This window comes from Wasmannia auropunctata, unplaced genomic scaffold (genome assembly GCF_000956235.1).
Source record: "Wasmannia auropunctata unplaced genomic scaffold, wasmannia.A_1.0 LD335988.1, whole genome shotgun sequence".
Taxonomy (NCBI): Eukaryota; Metazoa; Arthropoda; class Insecta; order Hymenoptera; family Formicidae; genus Wasmannia; species Wasmannia auropunctata.
Window position 1 is genome coordinate 512,179 of NW_012026902.1, and position 21,338 is coordinate 533,516.

The 21,338-nt window shown below is 36.3% G+C and overlaps 4 protein-coding genes across 8 annotated transcripts; 2 read left to right on the forward strand and 2 right to left on the reverse strand.

Moving 5' to 3' along the window:
- Positions 1 to 167: 167 nt before the first annotated feature.
- On the reverse strand, positions 168 to 5,644 carry LOC105454107 (protein SMG5). Its single transcript, XM_011696474.1, has 8 exons — positions 5,348 to 5,644; positions 4,707 to 4,929; positions 4,345 to 4,509; positions 3,811 to 4,079; positions 3,489 to 3,669; positions 1,624 to 3,391; positions 1,114 to 1,449; positions 168 to 787 (listed from the first exon to the last, which is right to left on the reverse strand). The coding sequence occupies exons 1-8, from the start codon at positions 5,419 to 5,421 to the stop codon at positions 720 to 722; spliced, it is 3,084 nt and encodes a 1,027-aa protein (XP_011694776.1). The 5' UTR covers positions 5,422 to 5,644; the 3' UTR covers positions 168 to 719.
- Positions 5,645 to 6,192: 548 nt separating this feature from the next.
- LOC105454108 lies at positions 6,193 to 7,097 on the forward strand. Its single transcript, XM_011696475.1, has 3 exons — positions 6,193 to 6,408; positions 6,515 to 6,748; positions 6,837 to 7,097. Exons 1-3 carry the CDS (start codon positions 6,253 to 6,255, stop codon positions 6,966 to 6,968), a joined length of 522 nt encoding a protein of 173 aa, XP_011694777.1. The 5' UTR covers positions 6,193 to 6,252; the 3' UTR covers positions 6,969 to 7,097.
- A 46-nt stretch (positions 7,098 to 7,143) lies between these two features.
- Positions 7,144 to 10,777, forward strand: LOC105454111 (thioredoxin-like protein 4A). 2 transcript variants are annotated; one of them, XM_011696480.1, is made up of 4 exons: positions 7,144 to 7,572; positions 7,699 to 7,835; positions 7,951 to 8,117; positions 10,640 to 10,777. In XM_011696480.1, the coding sequence occupies exons 1-4, from the start codon at positions 7,495 to 7,497 to the stop codon at positions 10,732 to 10,734; spliced, it is 477 nt and encodes a 158-aa protein (XP_011694782.1). In that variant the 5' UTR covers positions 7,144 to 7,494; the 3' UTR covers positions 10,735 to 10,777. The 2 variants fall into 2 exon arrangements, with proteins under 2 accessions (XP_011694782.1, XP_011694783.1); XM_011696481.1 differs by lacking the exon at positions 10,640 to 10,777 and having other exon boundaries at positions 7,159 to 7,572; positions 7,951 to 8,345.
- LOC105454109 (tyrosine-protein phosphatase 10D) lies at positions 8,542 to 21,043 on the reverse strand. 4 transcript variants are annotated; one of them, XM_011696478.1, is made up of 23 exons: positions 19,228 to 19,644; positions 18,038 to 18,462; positions 17,270 to 17,542; positions 16,878 to 17,156; positions 16,332 to 16,595; positions 15,830 to 16,168; positions 15,311 to 15,646; positions 14,658 to 15,005; positions 14,155 to 14,445; positions 13,852 to 14,055; positions 13,619 to 13,724; positions 12,010 to 12,236; positions 11,852 to 11,928; positions 11,231 to 11,365; positions 11,031 to 11,153; positions 10,797 to 10,945; positions 10,550 to 10,685; positions 10,219 to 10,285; positions 10,041 to 10,139; positions 9,360 to 9,446; positions 9,157 to 9,216; positions 8,937 to 9,080; positions 8,542 to 8,842 (listed from the first exon to the last, which is right to left on the reverse strand). In XM_011696478.1, exons 2-23 carry the CDS (start codon positions 18,447 to 18,449, stop codon positions 8,835 to 8,837), a joined length of 4,164 nt encoding a protein of 1,387 aa, XP_011694780.1. In that variant the 5' UTR covers positions 18,450 to 18,462; positions 19,228 to 19,644; the 3' UTR covers positions 8,542 to 8,834. The 4 variants fall into 4 exon arrangements, with proteins under 4 accessions (XP_011694780.1, XP_011694779.1, XP_011694778.1 ...); XM_011696477.1 differs by lacking the exon at positions 19,228 to 19,644 and adding an exon at positions 20,830 to 21,043 and having other exon boundaries at positions 8,542 to 9,080; XM_011696476.1 differs by having other exon boundaries at positions 8,542 to 9,080; positions 19,228 to 19,646.
- Between the last annotated feature and the right edge of the window lie 295 nt (positions 21,044 to 21,338).

Consider the following 21,338-nt stretch of genomic DNA (forward strand, 5'->3'; position numbering starts at 1 on the left):
AATAACATAAAATTTTGTGCAAAATATCTATCAATTGACACAGATTACTGTTTCTCCTGATACAGTTCCTTTTTTGCGCACCCGTAGACGCACGTTCTCGTTTCCTCCGAGATAATATTTAGTGAGCTACGAAAAAGCATTTGACACGAGAATAATTACAAGAACAATTGAAATATATAAGATGTACATATTTCTTCCTCAAAGTACAAAATTAGCTCGTGTGTCGATCAACGGTATTCCGAATTTATGCGTAGACAGTCCTCGATTGTTTCAATGAATATGAACGTGAACACTCATTTTAAATTCATGCCTTCTGTTCTTCAATGCAGCGTGTTAATTCGCGTCTGCAAACGGACTGCGACTCGCCAGACTGGATAATAGGGCTGAGGAAAACGTGTTGCTCACATTATTTAAAAACGTTTACTTAAAAATACAATCTTTTTAAACATAAATGGCAATACGAATGATTAGAAAGAGAAAAAAAAGCATCGGTCTATTACTTAAGATTCTTCTGCGGAAAAATGACATTTTCTTTATCGGCACCGATTTATTCTGCGGTCGCTTTTCAATTTTTTCCGTATTTTTTTTTGTCATATGCACGGGTTTCCAACCCTCTTGAAGTATTTATCCTTTGATCGGCTGACACCCGAGCAATAGATAATAGATCTCTCTGAATGAGATTTAGCGACAGATAATCACGCAGGAGTGATACACTTCGCTCAACCGTAACTCTTAATCGATGATTTCCATTTTATTTGAAACAATTCTATATGCTCGAGATTGACACCTATAAATATATATCAAATAAATATTATATTATGCTGTAAGAATTAACTCCAAATACAAAATATTTTTTACTTCAAAGTTATAATTTTGCGCGATATGACATTAATGAGCGATTAAAAAGCGAGTAAAGAGCGATGTCATACAGAGAATTAAAGTTAAGAATCAATTAAAAATGCTATGTAAAAAATTTTGCTTCATAGATTGACATAATTAATTTACTGTTATATACGCATACTATGTATATAAATAAATGTATATAAATAAAATTGACCAGTTGTCCGCTTCATGTCAGCGTTAGAGATGAAGGAAAAAAATAGAAGTAATTACCTGCACTTCTCGCTAATCCATCGGGACTAAAAGTCAGAGTTTTCGTATCGTCTGGTTCACAACCAGTTAGGAGAGTCACAACCGGTAGCTCCCCATCGCCAGTAAAACCGACCTTTGCTTGCTGGGTAAGATAGTGACAACATTCTATTATCTGGAAAAATAACCACGCTTCTTTGTCTTTAGGTTTTGGTCCTTTGATTAACGGCAGCGCCAAACGCTCGTGAGGTTTCTGCGCCCGTAAGAATCTCGAACCACGCCTCAATTGATTCTCCAGCCATCGCGTTGCTTCTCTCGCCTGAGCGCTTACGCGTTTCACCTCGTCCAAAGCAGAGATAACTGTAAATGCAGTTGTAGTTTTGTATAAAGATAATGAAACAACTCTTGCATTAATATTTAGATACGTAAGATGAAAAATATTCAAAGCCATTTTCCACAGTATTTCACTTCATCCCGTCTAGGGACTAATCAAAATTTCTCTCATCTTACGTTTCCGACAACAGATTTACTTACCAGCCACGGGGATCACCACTACAAATTTCTTTGCGTACACCAAGCGTTTGAGAGCCGGCGTATGCTTGGCTAAAGCTTCGTGATCAGGAACAAGATATGCGATAGGTGACATCAGTCGAGACCGTAATTGGCTTTCTAGAGCTCGAACCTCCGCATTCAACCACAATCTGCCCATGTGTCTCATAAGCTTCCCTTTCGAGTGTTCCGGCTCGAAATTTTTCTTGTCCAGACCTATCACCTTCGGTACTTTCGAGGCACTCGCATCTGTCACCGTGAACAATCGCTCTGTCTGATTGTACTGTATCCTTGAATCCTCAACGGAACAGAGATGGTGTCCGAATTCGATTAGCTTCAACACTCTCAATAGCGTTTCTTCTCGCCTATTCATTTTATGTTTACGAAGTATCTGCCAATCAAGAGCTTTATGAGCGTTCTCCAACAAACTCAACCCTCGTAGATCAATATCCTCCGGTAGAGGTACGATCTTCACGCATTCCTTCAATCTCTCCACGCTGGACAGAATCGTAGAATCCTCGCTCTCCCGCACAAGAGTTTCGATATCAACGGAGATTAGATTCAATAAGATCGTAATACGCTTCAACAATGTCCGCGAACTTTTGGCGCATATCCTCACGATGTCAGGATTACTTCGGAGCCAATCGCAGCACACTTTAATGGACACGAGGATCTCCCTGCCAATCAACATATTCAGAACATCGTCCGATTTTAAACTCTGCTTCTTCAACTGTGCCACGTAAAGGATGTTGTTGTCCGCGTTGCGATTATCAGCACCCTCCTCGAAGGCACTACTCGAGTCCGTGTTCGTGATGGTCACAGCGCTGCTAGAATTTATTACAGAATCCTTGTCGCTCATCGCTTTCGAATCTGTTTGCTGATCAGTCGCGTGCTGTTGGCCGTTAACCAAATGGTTGACACTGTCTTTATCGCAATTCTCCGCAATTTTGTCAGCGACATCGCTGCTATGGCCGTTCATCTCTTCTTTCGCTGGCTGTGCCATATTTTTGATAGTCTGGATCTTTTCTGGAGACGATTCCTCGTCGTCCGTATTGTCGTCCGACAATACGTCATTCCCCCCCTCACTCAGTGCGTCATCCTCCTCCGTCTCGGAATTGACTTCATCACTAGACGACGCCAGGGTGGATTGGTCTACGTCGCTCGCGTCCGAATCGGAGCTGGTTCTCCTCTTTCGTCTACGGAGCTTGCTGAGAAGACTTTTCGATTTGTCGCGGTTTGTCTTTTTGGGACTTGATTCGTTCGTGATGATTCCGTTGTTCGATGACTTAGCTTTGTTAGTCTCACCTAAACTGAGTACATTATTGTCTTGGCTAAAAGTAGAATCTTTTCCTTCCACGTGATCTCCGTTGGCTCCCGATTCAGACGCTTGATCTTCCTGTGCATTTTCCAATTTGGAGCAAGTATTTCCTTTCGCACTTGCTTCTACATCAGGTATTTCTATAATAATTTTTTGCAATTTCGTTATTATAAATTCTAGCAATTGCGACAGTATCGCTAAAGTTATAGCAACGACGCCCTGTACTTCGTTGGACTCTTTATTCTTTAATCTAGAAATTGACATTAAGCATATTGTCACGATCTTAAACACCATATCATCTGTTAAGTAAAGCGTTGGTCTGTTTTTACAATTTTGAAGATATGTTTCGATGTTATCCATATTTTCTAGACACTCTGTATTAGTTGGCTCAATTTGATCCATTGTTAAACAATTCTCTAAATCGGTTAAAAGAGCCTGTTAAAAAGAGAAAACAATCATCGTAAAATGTGGGAAATGTGTTTATATAATATATATTTTCAATAAATATCGTACATCTCATGTAATTACATACCTGACATTCCTGATTTATTTTATCAGAATGTGGATTTTCATAATCCCATAAAAGTAACAAAGAAAATAATCGCGATATACAATGATGGACAGAATTGCTCTCATCTGTATAGGTAGATTGAGTTACTATAATTTTCATTAGATTTCCTTCTGCCCCTTCAAATGGCTCAGAACATAAAACACTGCAAAATAATCAGAATAATCATATTAAAAACACATTTGAATATTAATTTAAAAAAAATGAAATTGTTAGGGTTACAATTTATTGGCAGATAATGTATTTATATATTTTTATTGAATAACAGTTTATTGTCAATACCAACCTTCTCATATAATGATAGACTGCATCTAATCCATAATTTTTATTGCCTGCTATAGTACCAAGCTGATTGTGAGGCATACCAATGTTTGGATCGACGGCTATGGCCATCTTATAATATCTGTTTGCTATCATTGGATCCCAGTTTGAATTTAATTCTAATTTGTACCTACTCAAGTCTCCAAGGCATACCAAGCTTCGATGAATCAAGCGTATGACACACTGTTTAAGCTCCTTGGTATGAGTTTTAGACTGCCCTATTTTGGTTCTTGCCTATATCACAAATTTGACAAATTTAGAATCGTATCATTACATTATTACAAATCGCAATGTCTCACACACAAGAATTGCCATAATTTATATATATTACGATTAAAAATTACAATAATTAATGTATCTTTAACAAAACATTTTTGTTTCCTAATCCACACGAGTTAAATATTAAAAAATTCCATATTTTATGGGAAATTAAATATATATATATATATATATATATATATATAAAATTAAATATGTAAATATATAAAAATTTTCTTACGTATGATGAAATACTTTCATTTTGAATGAAAGCAAAATCAACCACACCAACAAGGTCTAGATCGTATTCCAATTGTAGCCTCGTTATTAAATGATGATAATATCCCACACCAACCAACAGATGGGCCGAAAGCAGCATTTTTTCCATATCATTCCAGGTATTACCCTGAAATATTGCAATTTCTATTTTATTTCTTATTACTCTACATTAAAGAACTTGGATGCAAACATATAATATATTTAAAAGAGTAAAAAATGCTGCGTACAAAATCATGTATAGTATATATTAAATATTCTTTATACATCTTATTGTTATTATAAGCTATCAATTTTTTTTTTAGTATATCACATTACAAATATTACCTTCCGTAACTTTTTGGCTGTGTATACAACATCGTAAAAGGCCTTTCTCCACAGAAGTTCCTCTATTTTGTGCACGTTTCCAACAGGGTCCTTCAATATCAGCCTCTCGCAATAATCCTTGAGTTTCATACGTTGAATCTTCACAGATGGAACAAATATGTCGCTCACTGTCAGGGCACGATTCTTTTGCTCATCCAACTTCTTGACAATCTCCGTCACGCTTCTTAACAAACAAATAAAAAATGCACGTTCAAAGAGTGAACCAGCATACTTGCGTCACGTGATTGAAGGTCATTGTCAAAGATAAACGTTCGACTGTAAAATTTTCTCATTTATCAGCTCATATTTTACCATATCCGATAGAAATACAAATGCGTCGGTCGGTCGAGTCTACCGACTAAAAATGAATCAATCGTGCCTGATATTCTTATCGGTCTTATCGCAAAATTCGTCGAGAAAACGTGCGAGGGAGAAATAAGCATGGCGATTTGGGATGTTGGGTTAGGTTCACGTCTCGCGAAATCACTTTGCCTTCTCCGTTACAAAAGTACTTCTTTTTTTTCCACGATAAAGATCGAAAAAAGATTATTCTCGGAGGAGAGAGTACCATTTCCACCGCGGAAGAAGCGGAGGGGACTTACTTGTGCAGACGTCTCGTGACTTCGAGGCAGTCCGTTGTTCGGGCCTCCACCGCGGCGTTAAACGATCTTCTCATTTTGCGCTACTCATGACCCACGTTCCGGCCGACTCGTCGTTACTCATTGCCCCGCGGTCCCCTGGGACGCGCATCTCCTCCGCAGAATGAGAAACCTCGACATTCGTCGCCTGGTTTGTCGACACACGTCGTCGCTCGTCGCTGCTACCTATAGGCTATGCAGTGTCTGCCAGTGTCCACTTCCTCTTTCCGTTGCTCTCCAACAGTCCAAACGCGACAGCGACACCCATCCACGATGACCACGATTGCAGCGCACCAGGCTTGACTCTCGCCAGTAATCGCGTGTAATCCAATCGGTCTTATCGATCCACGATAACCGATGACTCGGCTCGTTGAACGGCCGAGAAATTATTCTTATTAAAAATACTATTAATTTATCTGTATTATAAATTGCTAATAGTTAATTTTATTAAAAATTGCATTTTTATAATTACCATACGTGTTTGATTATCCAGAGAGATAGTAAAACAGTTGGAAAAAAATGTAATTTTGCGGCAATACATTTTGCTATTATAGTATTTTATAAATATTCAAATTTATTTATAAAGCATTTATATTATATAATAAAAATCATAATTTAATAATGTATTATTGGTACATACGTATGTCGGTCTCTTCTCTCTGGTAAAATAGTTTATACATATATAAATCTAGTGACTTTACGGCGGTTACTTCCTGAGCGCCGCGACGATTAGCCGCGCGCGAATGCGTGGCGCGTGCGCAATGCCTCACGAAAATGTACTACACGATTACATCTGCTACACACTTATATATGTTTATGTATCCTAACCGCTGACAGAGAGGATCCTCTCTGACACAGCCAAGATAAGCATGCACAGGAATATTGAGATCAAAGCTGTAACTCAAGATATTGAACGTACCATTTCTAAAGCCACAGAACTGAGCGATACAACTCAGACTGTAATTGAGCAGCATGATATCTTCTTCAAGACAAAGGAAGGAAGATTAAAATTACGAAAGTTTAAGGTTGGAGTAATTACTGGTTTTTCAGTTTAAACACTAAAGAATAATTATTCACATTATTGTATTACCGTCCCAATTAATACAAAACTTTTTTTTTCTTGTTCCGTAGGATGGCACCGCAGAGTTAATTTTGTACAAGCGACCTGACGTTCCCGGGCCAAAGTTATCCACTTATGACAGAGTCCCGCTGAACGCAGGTATCGTAGAGTCAATGGAAGATATCTTGTCCCGATCCATAGGTGTGCTAGGAGTTGTAAAGAAAACGAGACTCTTATTTATTGTCGGACAAACTCGAGTACACATTGACAAAGTCGATGGCCTGGGTAATTTTGTAGAACTAGAGGTTTGTAAATCTCCATTTATTATATTTATATTTTATACAAATGCTTCAGTAAAGATACAATTTACAATGATATATTTTAATATCGCAGGTAGTGCTGCAAAAGGATCAAGATATAAAAACTGCACAAAAGATCGCTGACAATCTCATGGAAGCATTGCTCATAAAAGAGGACGACTTAATCGCAGAAGCATACATAGATCTGCTTAATTCCAAAACATAAATAGCATTTGTCGTGCTGTTTGTTCCTTTTTATACATACAGATTAAAAAATGACTGATTTATTCACTCCAAAATATAAGAGTATAAAACTGTTCTATTTTTGACAATAAATTACGTGCGTCTTGTGTAATAAAGCAATTTTTTTTCTTTTTTTTTTTTTTAAATGTACATAGTATATATTAATATTATTAGCTATTTATCTTTTACGTTTGCTCTTTGTAATTACACTTGAAATAAGGTAAATGAATAATTAGACACTTGAGAGAAGTAAGATCAATAATTAGATACTAAATAAAAAGAAAAGAAAGGTAGAAAGACTTCAGCTATAAAGTCAAATTTTTGGAAAGACAAAGAGCGCAGAATCTGAGTGTCAAAGGTGCAAGTAAAACGAACAGATCTACGATCTAAATGGCGTCGTTTTGCGCTGTGTGTTGAGACGGCGCGTTTCCTAACCTCAAATAACATTGCTTTAATTAGGAAACTGCATCATTTTGTAATCGCACGTTTCGTACTGTACACGCTTCGAAATGTCGTACATGCTATCGCATTTGGAAAACGGCTATCAAGTCGATCAAGCCATTCTATCGGAAGAAGACAGAGTCGTGGTGAGTCTCCGTTACTCGATGTGTTTCACTTTATCTATCGTTATAGAGGAACACATTAAAAGTCAATTACGGTAAGACTTATTTCGAGTTAGAACTCCCACGTTTGAAAATAATATCTCTTTTCAGGTGATTCGCTTCGGGCACGATTGGGACCCGATGTGCATGAAAATGGACGAGGTGCTCTATAATATCGCAGAAAAAGTCAAGAACTTTGCCGTTATTTACTTGGTGGACATCACAAAAGTGCCAGATTTCAATAAGATGTAAGTAGAAATTTGTATTCTTCCAAGTCCACATGCTGCATCCATGATTTAATTAATTTTTAAGAGGATAGATAAATTTAATGTAAATATATACATGTACGTATACTTTTTGCAGGTATGAATTGTACGACCCGTGTACAGTAATGTTCTTCTTTAGAAACAAGCATATCATGATAGATTTAGGTACCGGGAATAATAACAAGATAAATTGGACGTTGGAAGACAAACAGGAAATGATCGACATTATTGAGACGGTTTACAGAGGTGCTAGGAAAGGTCGAGGTTTAGTTGTTTCTCCTAAAGATTACTCTACTAAATATCGATATTAATTTAGTTATAAATTAGATGTTTTTGTATTTTGAGGAAAGATGTTGAGATAATATTTATTTTAAGGTAAGAAGGTTACATTGACAAAAGTTAGAATCTGATTTTCAATAAACAATGCATTGTAAACTCTGTTGCAACTTATATGTTGCGCATATCTTAAAAATAAATGTAAGCTAGCGTAAAGGTGTACAAAGAATTTCTATTGATGGTACATATATTTAGAAGAATTTTATAAAATTATTTACTATCGGTTTATTTTTTACAAAAAAAATATATACGTTTTAGCTACAATGTCTCTTTTACTTAAAATGTAATTCTAATTGGACTAGAGATTATTTAAGGCATGTATTAGGTAATAATGCTGTGGTAAGCATATTCAGTATCACATAATGTATTTTGACATTTGGTGGCATGTGTTTCGTTCATATATGGGAATGCGTATACAGAGAATTGCAATTATTTATAAAAAGTAATACATAAAGTATACAATGTCAATTCTATCTCAAGATTTCTATCTTTTAATCTGTCAACGTAGTTGTATTTACATATAATTACAGTATATATGTGTGTATACATGTACATATACACTTTGGTCTAAATATCTAAGGTCTATAAGGATTTGATGATCAATTTAACGTTTATATGAATAATTATACATAATTCAGTCGTCTCTTATATATCTGCAAAATATGTAAATTTAGTAAATCATGTTGTTAAACAAATATGATATAAAAGAAAAATTTTTGCAATGTAAATTTCACTCAAGAAACTTACCATTTGTTGCGTATTGCACGCTTTCGCCAAGTACATCAGTTGAGCTTGAATAAGTTAACAATGGAAGACTCTCCTGTATTTCTCTATTTAACTCGTACGTGTTTCTTAGTGGTTTAAAAATACAATCCAGAGTTCGGAATTTTCCTGGAAAATAGCATTCGTGTTAATATTGTTTTCATAAAAATAATATGATATATACATATATGCTGTTTTTACTGACCTATAGTAGTGTGATGAGTTTTTATATTTATGGCACCTGTTGATTTGCACTGCCTCAAATCTTAAAGTAAAATTATGTGAAATAAAATCTATTGCATTATATAAATTTTAAATAGACAATATTGAACAAAATCGCGTTTTCTTTTCTCGTCATTTAATTTTCGATATAATGTGTAATAGTTTAGATTCATGAGATTTTCTTACCGCCATTAGTTATGTTTCTCGAAGGTGATTGAGAGAGATTGTAGATTGATTCCAGAGATTCCATAGATATGGAGTTATGTTTTTTTACTGGAACAATATTAATCGCGTGTAGTACATTAGAAAGAAATAACAATTAGATAGAAATATAAACAATTGTGCAATATAGAACTGACTGAAAAAGCAATTTGATGATTATAGCTTTTTTAACAAAAATCACACAATAATAAAATTTTACATTTTAATATAATACAAAGAAATAATCACTGGCTTATAATACAATTTATTCATTCCATATTGCATTATGTCCACTTCATATAAATGATTATAGCATGCACATACGTTAGCTGCAAAATTATTCTCAAACCATGCACAGGGAAGCAATGAAGATGTTGTATGTTTAGCTTTAAAATAATAAATAACTGAATAGATGTATGAAAATTAAATGAAGCAAGAGAGGAGAAGGGGGGAAAGCAAAGCGGAAAAAGATAACGCGATCCAAGCATTTGTTCCTACCTCATCACGTATTAGATAGTTGGAGAGACTCTCACTCTGTAGTACAAAATAGATTAGTGTTATTTCTATCGTGCTTCCTTTAATACTATTAATACCATAAGAGTAAAGAACGTCTAGTCTGCTACAGAGAAAATAAATATGTACATGTGTTAAAAATATATTACATACATATTTCAAGATTGTTGACTAGAGTTGTGTCTGACTTTGTTGTATCTTTGGCTTTTTTAGAGGTGTTCTCATATACTGGCTCAACTGGTGGTGGTTTGTCTATGAGAATGCAAAGAAAAAAATTTTTTTTAATTTTTCTTAAGAAGTATATAAGCATAGTATTGTAAAGAATACTTACAAGTTTTTAAGCAATAAGGATTCTTGAGTACTTGTTTTATACAATTATATATATAAGCGTATTGACTCTGAAAACATGAAAATATTCTTTTTACATTATACGAATTTATTTATTTTTTGCGGATATTAGCTTACGAAATATTTCTGGCAAAAAAACATATCATGAACTCTATGAAATATCAAATCGATTACTTTTTAGTAAAAATATCGATTTTTTTTTTTGCAAATTCTTCAATTTCAATATTTGATATTTTATTTAATCAAAATATATTGATTACATGATGTTTCTTTGCAAATTTATTCTGGTACTATTTGATCATGTAATTACTTACTTCTCTTTGTACCATATTTATTCTATGATGTCGCAATCTATATACAGTTCCGAATACGTCTAATTTTCTATTGTCTCTAATTTGTTGCAGAAGAATATCTATCGCTATTAATGTTCCTGTTCTACCAATTCCTGCACTGTAAAGTAACGATATTTTCTATTATCAAGAAGTATGAAATTAATTAATCGCAACGGTCTGATTGAACCCGTGAAATACAAAAAACCGTCCGTAGAAAATTTGTTCATACCTGCAATGAATGACGATGTAACCTTTATTAGCGATAATATTGCGACGCATTATTTGGCAAAAATGGATCATCGCGTCAAAATCTTCTGGAACATCGTGGTCGGGCCAGTCTTTAAAGTGTAAGTGAGTAATATTTCTTTTTTTATTTTCCTGTAATTATATTTTTATAAATGTATTATTTTGCGTAAAAATTTTAAAAAAATGTGCTATTGCTAAAATGTTGAAAAAGATGAACCTTTTGTAATACAATCGTTCTTTGGGTATGCGTTCTAAAGTCCAATTCACTTGTACATCGTATCATCATGTTTTCGTATCGAAAAGATTCCCCTATCGTCGGATAATATTGATGACATTTCTCCTGAAAAAAAAAAGGAGATTAATGTACGATAAACATTGTTGACATTGCGCGAATTATTATCGACAATTCTAACTTACTTTGCCTTTCTCGACCAATTGCGTCAACATAACTATAATATTAATGTCATACTGGTTGACCATTCTCCAAAAATCATAAGTGGTTTCCTCCTTTGGACCTTGACAAGCTATGTATTCATCTTCTCCTGTATATCCCTGACGCAAAATAAATTTACACACTATTTTATTCGTGCAGAATATTCGATAATCGAGTATTTGATAAACGAAGCAAAATGTTCCCCGTTAGAAATTGAGATAATTTCTTCTTTAACAAAATTTCGTAATTTTGAACCCTTTTAAATTATATTTGAAATTAAATATCTCAAGATTCAATTAATTATTTTATCATATCAAGATTTTATTAAAATAAAATTCTTAAAGATTTAACGAAAAATAACGCGGGTCTCTTATTTGTTTCATATAAAATTCGTTATTCGCAATTTGTTAAAAAAATCTGCTAAGCAATTATTTATATATTTGAAAAAATCTCCTTTCTTAATCAATCGCAATTTAAAATCATGATTTCATTTATGTTTCCTAGAAATATATATTATATTTTTGCTTGAACAAAAATCATTTCAATCTTTGATAGAGGAAGATTGTCGGATCAATACACCATATGTGCATATGTAAAATATTTACCTTTATGAATGATGCGTTGATATAATCCGTATTAGGGTCGTTATCTATCACATCCAGCTTTACTCTCGAGAAATCATCTGAAAGTATGAATCATATATAATATGTAGTTGGTAGCAAGTCGCGAGTATGCGCGAATGAATTACAAGACAAGTTCGTACAGGGTAAAATGTCGGAGTAGCGATTTTTCTTCCGGTTAGCTTGTAAGCAGGCCGTGTTTGTGGGCATCTGCAAATCGACACTGAGTGTCTGAAGCAACCGAAATTCATTGCTCAGTTTCCCAGGATTGTCCACCAATTGCTGACAATGGCTCATGAATTTTCGTCTGGTGAACGGCGCTGGCACGGGCGAGCCGGGCATGTCAGAGTGAAGAAATCTTCGTAATACTCTAAAATAAAAAAAATTATGAAACGTGAATTGTTCTATAAAGCGCACAAAGCGAGAAAATGTTTTAATATATCTTATCATGTATTTAATCAATAAATGCACGATCAAAAAAATATAATAAGGATAAGATACGTCAGAAAAAATATGCACGTGTGTGTGTGTGTATGTACGTGTGTTCAAAAAATTTTCTCGTCTCTTTTAAAGACAAGTTTTAAAGCCAAAAATTTTTTTAAAGTGAAGTATTAACCGGTTTTTTTCCTCTATTTTCTGTTATCTTTTAAATAGCTTCATTATTTCGTTCTCGTTGAATACACAATCACGTTACGTTTGACAAAAGCTGTCTCTTGAAAAAAAAAAAAAAATCGAGAAGACTTTTGCGCAATTTGTACACATATCACAATAAGTAAAGTAATAAAAATAAAATAGTGCAATTAAATATCGCACGTAACAAAATAATAACATATAACACACGTAATAATACGCATATACATATATGTAAAATAATGGAAATTAGACAAGCGATCGGTAAATGAATTTAACGTTTCCGCTAACGCGTCTGACGAACGCCGTCTCGAAGTAACGAAGAGAATCGAAGTAACGAAGAGAAGTGCGCAATAGCATCCGTGTTTCGTATACACATGTCTTTCCTTCGCCGGTGTAGCGTAGGCACAGCTCATTCATAGTAGGGGAATAACGAAAACTTACGCAATAAACATACGCGCTTGGCTAGAAACGGACTCAAGGACTCGGTTTCCTCCCAAAAGTCAGCGTCATAGCCGAATCACCGTCGATCTCCGACGACGATTTATTTCTATTGTCTTCACTCGCGCCTCGCGCACGCACGAAAATATTTCCAAAGTAATTTAAAAATACACTCGGACTTTTCGGGAGCTCGGCACGCGGTTAGCTCGGCGACTCGTGACTTGAAACCTTGTCGAGCATCGAGCCTGTAGTGTACTGTATATCTTAGCGTGCGATAGACGCGCGTGCATCGCGCGACCTTGCTCACGCTTTAACTATAGTTCTCTCTTCTGAGTCATACAATAAATATCGATCATTGTTCATAAACGCGCGTACACCTGTCCGGTGCGTTTCAAGTCTGCACGCGGTATCGCCGTGCGACGTGATTTCGGTTTTGGTTTCGAATATTATTATTGCAGCTTTCTTATATCCTTATTTATAAAATTTTTTTAGCGACTATAAAAAAATCTGATCTTAATTTATTTCTGTTACGCGGTGTAGAACGAGTTTTAATTATCTGCGATTGACATCGTCGCGTTCGATCAAGATATAAGATATATGCGTTGATATATACATTAATAACTCTTTTTTTTATCTGTTACATGTATATGTATGTTATACAATAATGAAATCTTAACTTACATGTGCGGAGAACATTTTCGCACAAGCAACATCATCGTCACCACTATTCCCATGAAAAGAATGCCGAAGACAGCTCCGATAACGAGAGCGATATTCAGTTCTGCGTCTAGTATTGCAAAAAAAAAAGGAGAACGGACGAAATAATTTATATTTTTCGTAAGACGTTTGGTTACATAAGTTGTTTGTATTAGATAGACGACTCTTTGCTGGCTAATTGATTACGAGATACTCACTCGTTTTTATCCTGAATATCTTGGAATCGGTGTAACCACCGTCAGTAAACGCCCTCATTCTGACGTGGTACCACGTGTCCGGTTGAAGAGGTCCATTGCAGTACACCCGATTGTCCATGTTGGACGAGATCTCCTTGCAGTCGTTATCGTTGCCGATTATATACTTGACGGCCTTTATGTGCCCGTAATCAGCAATGTGGTTCGCTAAACAGAGTCATAGCATTTAATAATGTACGCGCGACAGGGTTTTGTGTTTCAACGCTACGTAAACAATCGTCCTATCTATGAGCCTATATCACCTACGATAAGGATTCCAATGCGGCCATGTCGCTTGATACGTGATCGAGAAATCGTTCGTCATTGATTCCTCCCAGGAGGACACGTTGGGCCAGTCCTTGCTCTCTAGATCGAACCTTGTCCTTGACTGTACATTATTGTATCCCATTTTTGACACCATGATCGCATAAAATTTAACGTCGCCGCTGGTATTTGGGAATAGGGGCAGTAAAATAGCAGCGGTCGTTGTGGATCTGTACGTCTTGAACGGATCCAGAGTGATCCAATTAATATATGATTCGTTAGGCTGTGGCGGTACTACGACAGAAAAAGAGTCTTCTTGATTGCGGAATTAAAAATGTTAATCTTTCTTAATTATGAAAATGTTCTTCATACTACTCGGCGCGCATAAAGTTACAAATAGAATTCTCGATTTTTGATACCAATTCTGATTTCCAAAGAAATAACTTAATACACTAATTACTAAGGAAAAGAGATTAACGAGAATAATTGTTCACACTGATACTTACTACCGGCAGGATACAGCACGCTTTGACTACTCGGCGATCCGAGTGTATCGACATTTTTTACTTTGGCGGATATTGTGAAATTATACTTGTACTCTCCGTTCAACTCGTTGAGATTTATCGAGCACATGTTGTCGTTGTTATTGTAATCCGTGCATGTGCATGTCTCCGAAATAACATGGGGTACATATTTGTCTCTGGTGCCACGGCCCGATATGTTAAAGAATTCGAGTTCCCCGTTTAATGAACACGGCAAGCCCCATGTCAGAATTGTATCTAATACATTCGTGTCGTTTGAATTTTCTTTGATCGTGATGGACGAGGAATTGAATTTCGAAATTACCTCTGGAACTGAAAAATCGTAATATTCAATGTTTAAAGTATTCAAAGAGGGAAAAGACTACAGAGATATTTATATGTATGTACGTTAAAGTTGTTAGATGATCTTTGTACATAATTGCGTAAATATTTTACTGATAACAAAGCTAATCGTTTATCAACGAGTACTCATTTAGTTCAAATTATTTGCATCAAAATTTTATTCGTGAGAAAATATTTAATACTGTGTAGACAAAAATAGTTTAGTAGTTTATTTCAAATAATTAGAGATAATCTTGCATTATAATGAAATAAAGAGCTAAGAAGATCAAAGGTACCTCCACTACTGCTTTCAAATGTTTGGGGATCACTGCTGTTGCTCCATCCTCCCCCTTCCCCTGTTTTCGCTCTTATACGTACTGTGTAATTCGCGAATGCCTTTGCCTCGAGATAATCGTATTCAAACACGCTTCCGCTTATATTAAGTTTTTTAGAATGATTTTTATCTTGTTCTTCGAGGAGGCACCAATTTGGAATCGGATACAATGGTTTCCAATCGATTATGATTTCGAATTCTTCTATATAACCGGGCAAATAATCCGGTTCTTTCCAAGATAAAGAGAATTGCGAGTTTGTGATGTTTGTGACAGACAATTCAGACGGTGGAGACGGTACTGAAATTATAACACAAAAAATATCAATTAAATAAACATTAAATTAATCAATTATTAAATATAGCCTACAATATATTAATGTAACAGCGCGAAAATTGTATGGATACTGGCACTGTATTATGTTTGAATCGATAAATTACATTAATTAAAATAAAATAAATTATTAATAAGAATGTTGCTTACTGTCCTCCAACGTTGTGGCATTGACTCCGTCACTTAGGTCACTGTAACCCGCAATATTAATGGTATGCGCCCAGCAAGTGTAACTCGTGAAAGGACTTAGCCCCTCTACGGTTGTATTTAATACAACGACAGGATTTGCAGCATCGTAGGGATCTATTTTCATCGGGGACACGCGATTCTCAGGCTCGTAGCCTTTCCCCTTTTTCTCCGTGTAATTGCATATAGTTATTATCGACGACAACTGGCAATGATTGTTCTCTTTCTGGATGGTCCAGATCATCGACAGGCTTCTAACATTTGGCGGTATTCCCGGAGTATGCGGAACTGGTGGATTCGTTCCTGAAATGTCGAAGCAATTTTTTTTTTCGTCATATTCAATCTTCATGTCTGAATACACGATTGACGAATTAACATCGGATTTTATTTTTGTACGTATCGTGTACGTGATATGTACGGAGACGAAACAAGCAAAAAAGTACAAGTTAATTATACTGTTACTTACTATATGAAAGTGTGGTACCGCTGTTATCTATTATATCTCCCTCATGGTCGTCTTCGTTTACAGCGTTGATGTATACCCGATACATTTTGCAAGCGTGCAAAGGCGAAATTACCACACTCGTGTTCGTGGTGTTGACGGTATTGTTGGAATCCGTAGTTACGTGATAATGCTTCAGACAGACCGTGCCAGACTCGGGCGGCTCCCACTTAACGGTCAGCGAAAAATTGCCGGGTATTACGCGAAGAGACTGCGGCGCCGACAATTCTGCAAATTGTCAGCTGTGTGTCAGAGATGGGGATTCATTGAGAATCGCGCGACCGATTGTTCTGGAATTGGCGGAAAGTGAGCATATAAGCGGAGCACGCTGTGACAGAACTTTTATTTGAGACTATTATTCGCGAAGAGACGTCGAGCGGTAAAGCTCGACAAGTGTCTGTCAATCTTTCGCTGCAGGAAACAAATTGACCACAAATTTCACAGGTATTCTACTTCTCTCTCCGCTAATACGCGTATCTCTCCACCAGTTCTAGAACAGCTTAAGCTTACTCGGCGAAGCTGTCTTTGCGGTCTGATTTACGCCGGCAGATTTCACCGACGGCGTCACCGTTTTCACGGTGAAGTGATACTCCGTGCACGGCTCGAGATCATTGGCGGTATAATTTGTGGCGGAGACCGAGGTCTCGTTGCAGGACTTCTTGTCGCACTGAGTAATCGAGTAGTTGGATATGCATTTCGCGTCAATCGCGGGCGCCTGCCAAGTCAATTGAATAACGTTGACGCTGATGGTGCGCGCGCTCAGGGAGATCACGTCTCCGACTTCCGAAACTGAAGAGAAGCGCGGCAAAAAAATGTTCATTAATTAATCTCTTATTTCAATACAGTGGTTTCGATAAAGATACTAGACAGCATTACACTTGACAAGCAAATTTTACACTCACTGGTTGTATCGGCTGACAGAGCGACTCCATTCGTAGAATTCCAGTACGGGGTCCTAATTTTCACGTTAAACGTGTACCGCGTGCATTGCTCAAGATTGGTAGCATTATGCGAGGTAACAACCTCACTCGTCTCATTGCAATTTTTATTGTCGTCGCATCTATAGATGAGGTATCCTATCGTGGCGTTCACGTTACACGGAGGTTCCCATGAGAGAGCGATCCATTCTGTGCCTATACCGTCCGTCTTCAAATTAATTACCTCTTTTGTATCCTCTAAAGACAAAATTGCAAGATATGAATCCACAGGACATTTGAGACAAAACATACCGCATGAAATAATCGCTAATGATCTTTTGAACAAATTTCGCGATAATTTTTATTAAATTCTACTTAGAAAAAATCGAGGAAAAATGTTATATTTTCTTGAATCTTTTAATAATTCTAGTAGTAAACCGTTTAATAATTGTTTCATGCTTCGCTTATCGTGAAATATCTTCTCGTGAAATTTAAGTTTCTTTATATTACGAAATATACGTTCAGAATTTATAAAGTTAACATTTTTCTATTTTATCTTGAAATATATTTTTATTTCTATATTATAACGTTTAAATTCATCAGTATAACTTTTTTAAATCTCTGTTTAAATCTCCGCTAAAAAGCTATTCTATAAAGCGATCTGTCCTGCTTTCATCGATATTAATTTTTAAAGCGAATACTTTTTAATCTCTTAAAAAATTGATTCTTATATCAATATGATCATTTAATTACCGGTTGCGTTCTCCGGCCACGTCGGATCGCAGATTGTTATATTGATCGTGCTATCGGTGGAAATCACGCTGTTGGTCACAGTAACTGTAGCTCTCGTCGTCTGATCGACAGTCGCAGATGATGACGAGTTATCGCTATCGGTGACCGGCTGGAAAACAGTCGTCAGGGGTTCCACGGTGGATCCATAGAAAGTAGTGATCGCATCGTCACTCTCGATTTTTGCGAAATTATTTTCCATAGATCCAGGATCGTAGATCATCTCGAAGTTTTCCATCGGGACGGGATCGTAATCCAATTTTTCCACCGACATCGCGATTGTTGTCCCTCTCGATGTAGGTGCGTCATTGTTGCCGAGTGCACAGAGCAAGAGGAGAGCGAGAACGAGCAATATCGGACGTTTTTCAAGGATCATGTTCTAATGAACGCTGCAAACAAAGCAAACCTGATCCAACGCACGTTCCAACTGTCACGAAATATCTTAACTTATGCGTCTTTTAACGCGAGAAACAGAAATCAGAGGAGCGAAATCGGCAATCAAAATTCATTATACGTTCGTTACATTTGTGTTGTTCGCGAAAGTCACGAAATTCCGAGGATTTACGTTATATTAATTATTTAATTACTCGCTAGATTAATTATAAAAATATCGAATAAATTGTTCGAGAATAAGAACTTTTACGTGGACTTTGAACACAATTTTCTCTCTTGCAGCGACGCAATATCTTCAAGTACCATCGCTGACGCAAGAGACAAAGATTTCTATAAAAATGAAGCGCATCCCGGTTAACACAGAACGGAAGTGATTTGGAAAGCCATGATTTGCAGCAGTCATATCTATTTCCTTTCGCGACCGTCCGAAGGATTGTGTTCGTCATCATTCAAGGATGCGTTCAGTTTTTTCTTCGAAATTCGAAACTCGTCCTTTTGAACTCCGCGTATTTCTACGCTAGCGAACGGAAGTTCATTTCCGTTAAACTCGAATTTAAAGCTTATGAGGATGTATAATTGAAAATTGCAAAACCACGCAATGAATGACTCGCTCTTCTTCGAAACAAATCGGCTTTGAATCGAAATAATCCGCTAATAACGCGTTGCATTATTAATATATATTATATATTGCACATCGTCGATATTTAATTGATGTAAATTATAACATATATTAAACACTGTTTATCCGAAGCAGAAATTACCGCGGAAAATTCGCGAAGCATTACATGCTTTTTGTCTTCGATCACCGAAGACCTCACAATCTAGATTCTAGAAGAATTATGGAAGAAACAACACTTGATCGCTACTGATTTCGAATCGATAATTTATCGTTAATACCGCGCGCGCGATATTGTATCTGTTCGCGGGTCTCTTAGTGACTGTTTGGAGTCAGTAGCTTGTTCGTCGTCGTTGTCGGCTGCGCTTTCGATAATCATTGCCCAACTCAACCGCGCTCGTTGAGAGCCTTCCGCCCGGTTGGCTTGTCGCCGCTCTGGTAGTTGATATCACTGATAACGGGCTAGAGTCCACTCGTCCGAGAAGAGTGCACTCTTTTGCGGCCACTTTATTAATCAAATACAAGCGCCGGCCGTTCATCCGATCCCCACGGAGCACGTTCAATTTTTTTTTTACGTTTCTCTCCGGCACCGTCTCGTCTGTGCGGGGAAAGGACAGAAACGCCGGCGGGCGATCGCAGATTTTTCCATTCCGCACCGATAATCCCGCGTTCCGATATTACTATTTAAATCCACGAAACTTCTAACGTTAAGTCTTTTCCAATTCGAGAATCCGTCGTTTCACATCTAAAACGATTTTTTTTCGCGATCGAAAAAAAACTCAAAAAAATTCTCTCAGAAGTACCTATTCAAAAGACTTGCTAACTTTCTATACAAATAAAACTTTTGTATATTTGCAGTGATAATTTTGTCATTCTAGAAACTTAAATTTTCCTCCTTTGTGAATTATAATTAATACTAGTTATTAATCTCACTTACTTTTTTTTACAGAAACTTGATTTGATTTTATATATATAATAATCGATTGACGATCGAAATGTACTTTTTCATTTCGTAATAATCTGTGCTATCAGTGCAATTTAATCAATATCTATCCTTCAGAAAAAAACTGACTTCTGGAATATAATATAAAAACGATTATATATCAGCGATTTTTTTTTGCTTTGCCACAATGCAACAGTTCGTAAAATATGACTAATGTAGCGCGAAGTTACGTGCTTATCGCATTTTACGGAAGCAGACAATTTTATCAGAAATAAAAATCAGGTCTCCGTATCAGTAAATCGTTTCTACGAGTAGTATATCTATTAGCTTTCATTATTTATCAATTATACTTATCTCTTCTGTTCTTTTTTTACTTATTTTTTAACATTGTTATTTTCGTAATGTATTTCGAATTTTGTCTTAAAAAATTATAGTATAATTAGAATTTTATTATATATACATATATATATTAAAATTAAACAAAAAAATAAAATCGTCTATAGTACGATAATAAAACCCTTTATTTTCAACTGCTATTATAAATATCACCAAATCTTGAATCAACCATATACAGGTCTTTGTCCTTGTTTTTTTTTAAATTTAAATAATAAACAAATTCTTAAAATTTTATATATTAATTATATATTAATTTTTTATATAAAGGGTACAATATAATGTAAATATAAGCTGGAAGCGCGCACTCTCGATATGAGATCCGAAATAATTTTATATCAAGGTTTCAAGACAATTCACCGTAATATTTAGACTCTCGAAAGAAAGCATATTCATCACCGGAGAACTTACCCAAATACTTTACTCCATCGATGCTCCTGCATCCAATAATCCTGCGAAGAAACAAATCAAGGTGTGCGTGTAGCCGTCAGGAGAATTTCGCAAGGATCTCAGGCGTAAAAGTGCGAAAAGAGGGAGCGAAAGACTTAAACGCGGATCCTCGGCTTCGCTGGCATCTGCTTACGAAGCGGAACTCGAAACCATGTGCCTCTTCAAAGCACAGCGACCGCCACCGAACTGCCCCCACAAAGATCGTTGGAAATAGCGTGGCTGTGGTGTGCCTGCTCAAGCTTAGATCTCGGGTAGGACCCACGCACACACACACGTACAACCCTACACGTAAACACGGTCCCCAAAGAAGCATCCGTGAACCGGATCCAGGCTCCGACTACATCCTTTATCGCCTACTGTCGCGTGACACGTAGTCTCTTACCTACCGCATATTTTTTCGAGTTTTTAACATATCTTGGCAGGTAGCTACTGAGTAGACAAAGCCTAAAGGAAGAAAAAGAACAGAAAAA

Coding starts and splice junctions, on each gene's coding strand:
- LOC105454107 (XM_011696474.1), bottom strand. CDS start 5,421: ATGAGAAGATCGTTTAACGCCGCGGTGGAGGCCCGAACAACGGACTGC. Junction 4,510..4,706: donor CAGCCAAAAAGTTACGGAAG/GTAATATTTGTA, acceptor GCAATATTTCAG/GGTAATACCTGGAATGATAT. Junction 4,080..4,344: donor ATGAAAGTATTTCATCATAC/GTAAGAAAATTT, acceptor TTTGTGATATAG/GCAAGAACCAAAATAGGGCA.
- LOC105454108 (XM_011696475.1), top strand. CDS start 6,253: ATGCACAGGAATATTGAGATCAAAGCTGTAACTCAAGATATTGAACGT. Junction 6,409..6,514: donor TAAAATTACGAAAGTTTAAG/GTTGGAGTAATT, acceptor CTTGTTCCGTAG/GATGGCACCGCAGAGTTAAT. Junction 6,749..6,836: donor GTAATTTTGTAGAACTAGAG/GTTTGTAAATCT, acceptor TTAATATCGCAG/GTAGTGCTGCAAAAGGATCA.
- LOC105454111 (XM_011696480.1), top strand. CDS start 7,495: ATGTCGTACATGCTATCGCATTTGGAAAACGGCTATCAAGTCGATCAA. Junction 7,573..7,698: donor CGGAAGAAGACAGAGTCGTG/GTGAGTCTCCGT, acceptor ATCTCTTTTCAG/GTGATTCGCTTCGGGCACGA. Junction 7,836..7,950: donor GTGCCAGATTTCAATAAGAT/GTAAGTAGAAAT, acceptor TACTTTTTGCAG/GTATGAATTGTACGACCCGT.
- LOC105454109 (XM_011696477.1), bottom strand. CDS start 18,449: ATGATCCTTGAAAAACGTCCGATATTGCTCGTTCTCGCTCTCCTCTTG. Junction 16,169..16,331: donor CGGTACCACACTTTCATATA/GTAAGTAACAGT, acceptor TCGACATTTCAG/GAACGAATCCACCAGTTCCG. Junction 14,056..14,154: donor GCCGCATTGGAATCCTTATC/GTAGGTGATATA, acceptor GACTCTGTTTAG/CGAACCACATTGCTGATTAC.